General features: G+C 52.9%; 1 pseudogene and 1 gene segment (V, D, J or C); both read right to left on the reverse strand.

Annotated features, from left to right (window-relative positions):
- Window positions 1-277: 277 nt before the first annotated feature.
- On the reverse strand, window positions 278-3637 carry LOC147373641 (uncharacterized; annotated as a pseudogene). The gene is made up of 4 exons (XR_015163036.1): window positions 3499-3637; window positions 2955-3191; window positions 1567-1841; window positions 278-1461 (listed from the first exon to the last, which is right to left on the reverse strand). The product of XR_015163036.1 is annotated as an uncharacterized LOC147373641 (transcript).
- LOC147373642 (T cell receptor beta variable 4-1-like) lies at window positions 3219-4246 on the reverse strand. The segment is given in 2 exon segments: window positions 3219-4066; window positions 4176-4246. Coding segments are annotated over 2 exon segments (435 nt in total).
- Window positions 4247-8676: the final 4430 nt, after the last annotated feature.

Raw genomic sequence — 8676 nt, forward strand, 5'->3', positions numbered from 1 at the left:
ATCCTTAATTAACGTTTAATTAAGCAGTTGTTTCCTGATCCTCGCCGACGCCGTCCCCGCTTCGAATACCCTGGATCAGCCGGGGCTGGTCCCCGGCAGGGATCTTCCCAACCTAGGGATCGAACCCAAGTCTCTTGCTTTGCAGACAGATTCTTTACCAGCTGAGCCACAAGGGAAGCCCTGGCAGATATATAACTCCTTGCTAAAAACTAGCAAGGGGGCACTCTTTCTGTCCCCTTCTAATGTCTATGTCAGAAGCTTTCTCTATCCCTTTTATACTTTAATAAAACTTTATTACACAAAAACCTCAAGTAATCAAGCTCATCTCTGGCCCCGGATCAAAATCCTCTCCTCCGGAGGTCATGAATCCCAACTTAGCTCATGGCGCACAGCCGCAAACTTTCAATCTCTCCAGGCCATTGTTCAGGAACCCTCAGGTCTCAGCCTCTGAGAAGTCAGTCCTGTCTTCACCCATCAGGTTCAGAGCAAGCAGCTCTGGGCACAGGATGCCCTGTGCATGTTTGCTCTTGCCGAGTCTGTCCTCTGTGGTGACATTCTTGTTGGACCGGATCCCTGCAAGCCCAAGAGCATGAGGTCACATACACAGGGCCAAAGAAACTCCCTGTGCTGGCCAGCAGGGTCCCACGGTGCTTCTGCCTTGTCGACCTTGTGTCCCAGAACATCCTTCTCCCAACAGTACTCAGCTCTCCTGTTGAGATCCTTTGTCTTCTGGAAAGTACCCAGTTGGAGGTTCCTGGATATTCCCTTGCAATTCTCCCCTCTCCTCTCCAGTAAGCCAGTCTCTACTCAAAGATAGAAGGAAGGCATGTTTTGAAAAATAGGATATAACACAAACAGAGAGCAGAAGAGAAGACAGAGGTTGCCCTGTAGGCTCTCCAGGTCACTCATTGGCCAGGTCGGTCCCATTGCTGGCTGGAGACCATGGCCATATTCTGGGGTGCCTGGGAGCCTTTCCTGAATACCACAGCCCCAGATGTCCATGTAACATTTCTTCTTCTGCAAATTAAAGCTGATTTTGACGTGTGCAAATGGAAAGCAGCTTCAGCCTCCCAAACCCCCACCCCCACCCACTGCAGCCTTGAGCAGGGCATAGAGACACTGTGGAGTTTGTGAAAGGGCAGGAAGCATCTCTCTGAGGCTGTATGTGAGGTGCTGGCACAGAGGAACATGGCCAAGTCCCCTGGCTGTGCGGGCTGCATCTTCAGAATGAGGTACGTGCCATCGGGCATCTGAGCTGAGAAGCAATCCTCCATAAAGTGTGTGTTTTCTGAAGGCTCTTTGTTGTAGATGGACATCAGAAACTCCATGCCCTTCCCTGGGGTCTGTTGGTACCAGTAGAGGCACAAATGACCAGGCATAGGGTCACACCTCATGTCACATCCCATCCCATCTCTGTGATGTAATAGCGGGGGCTCTGGCTGACACCAGGTACCAAGTGTCCTGTGGGAGGGCACAGAGGCCAGAGAGAGAATGAGGCAAAGGTGTGGAACTGCCTTTAGGTCAAGGGAACTGGATGGGAGTTTCCCACACACCTCTAGGATGCACTTACTCCCAGGAGACCAAGGATCACCCAGCAGAAGAGCCTGCTGTCCATGGGGGTGTCTGGCAGGGTGGAAGCCTCTCCAAGTCTGCCATCTGGTCCTTAGCAGCCCCAGGGAGGAGATCCTGTGATGACATCACAGTCCTGGGCAGCACCCACAGACTCAGGAGTGCCCCCACAGGAGGGAGCCTTAGTGCCCATGGACGTGTGATGCTCTTAGGACTGGCCCTTGTGTGTCCTGAGGGGTGCAGACTCCCAGCCCCCAAGCTGCAGAGGGATCCTGGGAGAATACAGGCTTCAGGACACCTAGGCCCAGTGTGAGGATCCCAACAGACGGGTGGGACCCACTCCCCTTCCCGATGGCCAATTCAGAGCCACAATCTGGGGGCATGGACTCTGCATGTCATAGTTTTGAGCCTAACGATGAAAACACAGGGGATGAAGAGACCAAAGGAAACAAAACAAAAAGAATAACCCTATAAGTGTCACTGTGGAGAGGAAATGCAGTGAGAAGTTGAGACCGGAAACCTGGAAGGACATTTCAGTGGGAGGGAGGGAGAGCAGGCGAGAAAGTAAGCACCCAGCCCAGCATGCCAGTACTAGGCGAGGGGTGCAGGGGCCTGGCGGCTGCCTGAGGGGTTGAGAGCAAGGGCCTGTGCAGATGTGGGACTTTTATCAGGGTAGGGCTCAGGTTCTAGCCTTGAGTGGAAACAGGACAAATCAGAGAACAGATGAGCTGGATTACAGGATAAGAGAACAGGTGAAGACAGAGGACACATTTCTCACACTTGCTTCCCAAAGCCTGGGTCTCTTGCTGTCCTTTGAGGGGACTCCACCCTGGGACCCTTGCTTGGGAGTCCTTCTCTGATTCCCAAAGCTCCATGTTGCTCGGCCACGGGCGACCACAGCCTTGGCTGCAGGGGTTCCCGTAAAGGAGAGGCACAGAAGCCAGGTACCTGCTGAGCTCCCAGCAATGCACCCCTCCACAGGGCAGCAGCATCCTTCTTATCCTCTGGCCCGTGCAGGGCGTGAGCCCTGGGTGCTGGCATTTGTTTAGAGGATCTCGGGGGTGCTGGTGTTTGTTTGGAGGATCCCTGTGAAACCTTAAGCCAAAGCATCCACTTAACAGCAGGCTTATTTATTTCACAATAAGCAAGGCATTAGAATACTAGATCGGGATGTGTTTATCTTTTAACTATTTGCCAGGGCATTGTGATACTCAGCTTTAAAAAAACAAAAAATCCCCACACTCCAAAGACATAGAATAGAGTCACCGTGTGGATTGACTTGGCCAGAGGTGTTATGGTTTGGGGCTCTATCAGGGGTCCCCATCCATGGAGGGTCCTCTGCAGGAAAGAGAAGGGAGCCTTTGTGTAGATGGCAGACAGCTCACCCTCCAGAACACAGGGCTCTCTGCCAGCCATGAGCTGTGGGTATGTGCAACCCCGAGGCTGGAAGATACGGGGTTCAGCAAAGACAACCCCAAACACAAAGTCCTGCTCTGAAACGTCAGGAGGCCACTGCCTGTTCTCACTGCCTGTAGTGAGCAATGATCCAAGGACGTCGGACTCTATGGCTGATATGGCAGGGTGTGAAGACCTGAAGAGACAGAAGTAAAGCAGAATCAAGCCTGAAGGGTTAAGGCTGGAGTGGAAGAGAGGCCAGTGAGGGGCTGAGCCCTTGAACAAGCAGCCAGGAGGGTGAACTGGAGAACAGCGATCCCAACAGGATCGGGGGTCCATGGTACTCAAGGGCAGGAACGGACAGAGACCCTGGAGAGAGAACGAGGTGCTTTGAAGAAGGTCTGAGCATATCTGGAGCTGGGATCTGGGCTGACATCCGGGGTCTAGCTTGGATGGAAGGCGAAGTCGGAGAAAAAGCACCTTTTAGAAGGAGGGTAGCTAGGACTGCTGTGGCCAGAGGGTCAAGGGTCTTACGAAAGGGTTCCCAGAGGATCAAAGCGATTGGGAAAAGCAGATGAAGAAACTGCTCAAACTTGAATGGCTTGGCACAGTCTTTCTCAGGACGAGCCCAGCAAACACTGCTGATGTCTGGGAAGAAACTCTCCACTGCCATGCCACATGACCCTACAGGTAGGGCTATGGTCTGATGGGAAATGCTAAACCAAGACTTGGATGGCCCCCACGGCTTCCTGTCTGGACCCTGGAGGTTTGTGCACAGGAAGGAATTGCCTCTGCAGGGCTGTGTCTCTACTGCTGGCGCAGAGATAGACGGCGGAGTCCTGTGGTTTCAGGGCGTTCAGGTCCAGGCGGCACTGAGAGCTGTCTGGGCATTCAGACCAGAAGCGACTCGGAACACTCTCATTTCCAGTGAGTTTCTGGTAGTTGTGGATGAACATGAGCTCTGGCGGCTTCTGGGCGCTCTGTTTATACCAGTACATAGCATCATGTCCCAGATGTTGTTCACATGTCAGAGATTTCTTGTCCGTCATTCCCATGACTAGGTATTTTGGTATCTGAGTGATCCCAGGGTCCACGGAGATGGCTGGAAGAAAAGGACAGAATTCAGACAAAGGCCAGAGGGGAAGGTGTTGCTGCAGCCACAGGGAAATGGTTTGGGATCCGGGGACAGCCCAAGTGAACTCCAGACTCACCTATGCCCAGGAGACAGAGGACCACACAGCAGAGCTGCCTGAAGCCCATGGTGGATCAGGGTCAAGGTGGGTGCTCTGGGTGCGTGTGTGGGGTGGGGGTGGGGGTGGGTGGGCTCTGGCCTCCTCGGCCTTGGTTGGCGGTTTTGTCTGTGACGTCAGTATCCTGTCAGTCTCCCCAGTGCCGAGGGACGTTTCTTCTTCCCCTTTTCATGCCTTATGTAGATTCTGATAGAAGGTAGATTTGAATCCACTGGGCTGGGATAGTCCTCTGACAGTCAGCTCTTTGGCTATTAGCTGCTCTCCTCATTATATAGGTTCTCCCCCTGTCCCGCTCCCTTCCATGAGCTGCTCTCAGACAAACTATATCCCCTTCAAGACATCTCCTTCTTCCCTGCTCAGTCAGGCAGGACAACATTCAAAACACCATTTCTCTCAGTGTCTAAGCTCCAATACTTTGGCCACCTGATGCGAAGAGCTGGCTCATTGGAAAAGACCCTGATGCTGGGAGAGATTGAAGGTGGGAGGAGAAGGGGACAACAGAGGATGAGATGCAAGGATGGCATCACCGACTCGGAACATGAGTTGGAACAAACTCCGGGAGATAGTGAAGGACAGGGAAGTCTGGCGTGCTGCAGTCCATGGGGTCGCAAAGAGTCCCATACAACTGAGCGACTGAACAACTAACTCCCTGGTGCGCCTTTGCCCAGCTGTGTGGAGGGAGGAGAACTGAAAGGCCATAGTCCTGTTCTGGACCAGTGCCCATCATTAAAAGGCACGATACCATGATGCCAGCCAGGAGCCAGACCCTGGGAAGAGTGCTGAGAGGGCCATACAAGAGATAGGCCAGTCTTTGTTCCTGTTAAGGGGCTGCCCTTGTGGCTCAGCTGATGAAGAATCTGCCTGCAATGCGGGAGACCTGGGTTCAATCCCTGGGTGGGAAGATCCCCTGGAGAAGGGAAAGGCTCCCCACTCCAGTATTCTGGCCTGGAGAATTCCACGGACTGTATAGTCCACGGGTGGCAATGAGTCGGACACGACTGAGCAACTTTCACTTCACTTGTGCCTGTATTGAGGGTACAGGGCTTGGCTGGGCTTAAAGCAAACAGGTTGCCACAGGACAACAGCACAAGGCAAACGGATCTCAGTTTGAAAATGACTTCGATGTCTTTGAGAAGTCTACAAATGACGCACCCTACTGATAACAACGATGGAAGGCAAAAGCCCTGCTCCCTTCCTCACCACCGCGCCCCCGCCCTCGGCGCCTCGGCCCCTCCCCCACCAGCCTGGGCGTTTCAGCGGAGCCAGAGCGCCTCCCTGTGGCCAAAGCAGCACATTCTCCAAATCGCAGGCCTCTGACCCCCACAGCGCCGGCAGCCCAGATCTACCATCTGTTCCACAGACCAGGAGCTTCCGTGATAGAACGAGGCTCGGGGAATCACGAAGAAGAAAGAAGCACCTGAAACAACCAAACAGTCGGCAACAGTACCATCCGTCCACGTAACTAGGGCATTCCAATTTTTACCCAACAGACATTGGTTATGTCTGTATCCCTAGGTGTGAACAAAACGCAGACCTGCAGCTACTACCCAGGTCCCTGTAGAGCTTACAGGCCATCTTGATTTGTTCAATGAATACTCACTGAGCAACAGCTAGGAGCAAGCACAGAACATCAACACGTTCAGCCCTGGAATTCTATTGTGATGGGGTAATTACGCCGGTGGCTCAGCCGGTAAAGAATCTGCCTTCAATGCAGGAAACCTGGGCTCGATCTCTGCCTCGGGAAGATCCCCCGGAGAAGAGCATGGTACCCACTCCAGTATTCTGGCCTGGAGAATTCGTGGACAGAGGAGCCTGGTGGGCTTCAGTCTGTGGGGTCACAAAGAGTGGGACAGGACTGAGTGACTATCACACACGCACACTTCCGCTTAGTCACGGACAACCACTAGGGACTCAAATGTATCTCATATGAAGTTTGAGAAATGTGCCAGTGTTTCAGTATTTAATCACATCATGCATGTGACAGCATATTTACAGTTGCTGCAGCTGCTACAACACAGGAACTGAGCCGAATGATCTCCAAAGCCCTGTGCATGGCTAGCATGTTAGACACCAAACCAGGCCCATACGCTGTGCAGACAGCTTTCCAACCCGGGACTAGCTTAGATGACCCGAGGTGAGTCACTCTACGTTGTTGCTGTTTGAAGACACTCGGCTGGAAGACAGTGGCCTGTCCCAGTTAGAGAGAGAGAGAGAGAGAGAGACATTGGTGAACAAGCTGTGAGTCCCATGGAGACCCCAGGAGGACCAAGCACTGGTAATATTGAGCCCGCACGCTAGGGCTCCCTAAGAGGATTGTGTGTGTGTGTGCTAAGTCACATCAGTCGTGTTTGACTCTTTGCCACCCCATGGACTATAGCCCGCCAGGCTTCTCTATCCATGGGATTCTCCAGGCAAGAGTACTGGAGTGGGTTGCCATGCCCTCCTCCAGGGGATCTTCCCAACCCAGCAATCGAATGACTCTGATGTTTCCTGCATTGGCAGGTAGATTCTTTACCACTAACACCACCTAAGAGTATTTGCTCCTAGCAAATGCCACAATCAGATCTACCAGGATAAAACCAGAGCCTCTCCTCTATATCATCCACAAGACCCTCAGCATCCCCTTCATAATCTTTAAAGCAGAATATTTTAGTAGTCTTCTAATGGTACATCCCACCCAGACTCTATCTCCCTTCTGATGCATACTGCTACCAGCGTTCTTATACCAAAATATGTTGATCGTGTTATCCCGCTTAAGGTAGGACCACTGTCTAGCTCCTGCCAAGAGATTAGTGGTGAAAGTCCTTTCCACATCCCTAATATCCTGCATCATCTGGGTACTGCCTGATCTCCAGGAAGCTTCAAATATGACACTCAATCAGAATTGGGATGAATGGTCCTGTGTTCCTTCTTGGAAGAAGGAAGTCTGCAGTGGACAAGTCTGCCTCGGCCGGTGCTTCTGGCTCACCCTTTCTAGGTCACCTGTTGATGGGCTGTACCCTGCAGGCCTGCAAGCCCTGTGGTTGTCCAGGACAGTAAAGAATGAGTCCAGAAACAGTGACAGAGACGTCAGTGGTTTACTGGACAGGAGATCATACACAAAGGGCGCTGGAGCAACACCCCATCGTGCACAGGCAGGACGTGGCAGCAGTCTTAGCTGATAAGCTACAGTCCATGGGGTTGCAAAGAGTCGGACACGACTGAGCGACTTCACTTCACTTTAATTAACTAAAGTTTGCTTCTCTTAGATGACTCCATACATCTTGCGTAAAACAGGCCACATGGAGAGGCCTTTTTAAAATCCTCCCTGTGACTTGGGAATGGACCTGACCCAGATGAGGGAGGAGCTTGTGGCTGTAGTAGAGAGGGCCAGGGAGCTGATGCAGGGAGGTGGGGAGAGGAATGTCCTGCCCGCCGGGAAAGGTGGGCAAGAGCAGACACCATGTGAGAGCCAGCCTGCAGCAGAACCTTCCAGAAAGACAGAAATGAGCTGCCTGAGGAGAGACAAGAGTATCTAGATGTATCTATTTACCAACACCCTTCCCACCTAAGTCTCAGGCTCAGGTGATGACTAGGAGTCTGACCTGGGAAAGCATCTTCCTGGTTCACAGGGAGGATGCAGAGCAAAGACAGAGATCAATGGTGGACCCATGGCCTTGAGGCCCAGAAGTGAGGCTCAGGCCAACCTAGTCCACACACCCATGGTCACACTGCAGGCATGTGGTCTGCAAAGCCCTGAGGCACCTGGTGCTTGGAGCCTGCATGGGGCCCTCATCTGTCTTATTGAACAGAGAGGAGGTGGCCAAGCAGCACCGCAGAGTAACTCTGGCGCAGAGGTACACACATGTCTGGGAGAAGTTGGCAGACTACAGCATGATGGGAAGTTCTCTGTGCTTGATCTGGAGACGTTGTACCCATTGGCACGTCTCATTTCTCCATGGTGGGAGGGCCATCTGAATAATGGATCAGCCTCAGCCCATGTCCCAGGTCTTGTCAGTACCAGTACATGCAGTCATGACCCAGATCCTGAGCATATTTCAGTGTCACCTTCTGTCCTCCCCTCACCACATGGAATCTGGGGTCCTGAGTGACACCAGCATGGACCATGCCTGTGGAGAAGGAGGACCGATGCTGCAGTCACAGTGGACAGGTTTAGTGCTGGCAACCCCAAGGGGACCCTGCCCCCAAGGACTCACTTGCCTGCAGGAGACAGAAGACCACACAGCCCAGGAGGCAGGGGCTTATGGCGGGGGCGGGGCAGGCGGAGGGCCCTCTGGTGTGTGTGTGGATTAGAGGGGAGAGGGGCTCTCCAGGGAGTTTCGGAGATGTCACTGTCCCTGACAGTCACCAGAGCCAATCTGTCACTCAGGAGAGCCACGCCCCTTCCCCCGGAGGTTCAAATCAGAAATGAACCTGAGTGAATTGTTCACATGGGACTGACCTAGACTTTGCCCACGATGGT

This window comes from Bos grunniens, chromosome 4 (assembly GCF_055505025.1).
Source record: "Bos grunniens cultivar Pamir isolate PY7600 chromosome 4, Bosgru_T2T1.0, whole genome shotgun sequence".
Classification (NCBI taxonomy): Eukaryota; Metazoa; Chordata; class Mammalia; order Artiodactyla; family Bovidae; genus Bos; species Bos grunniens.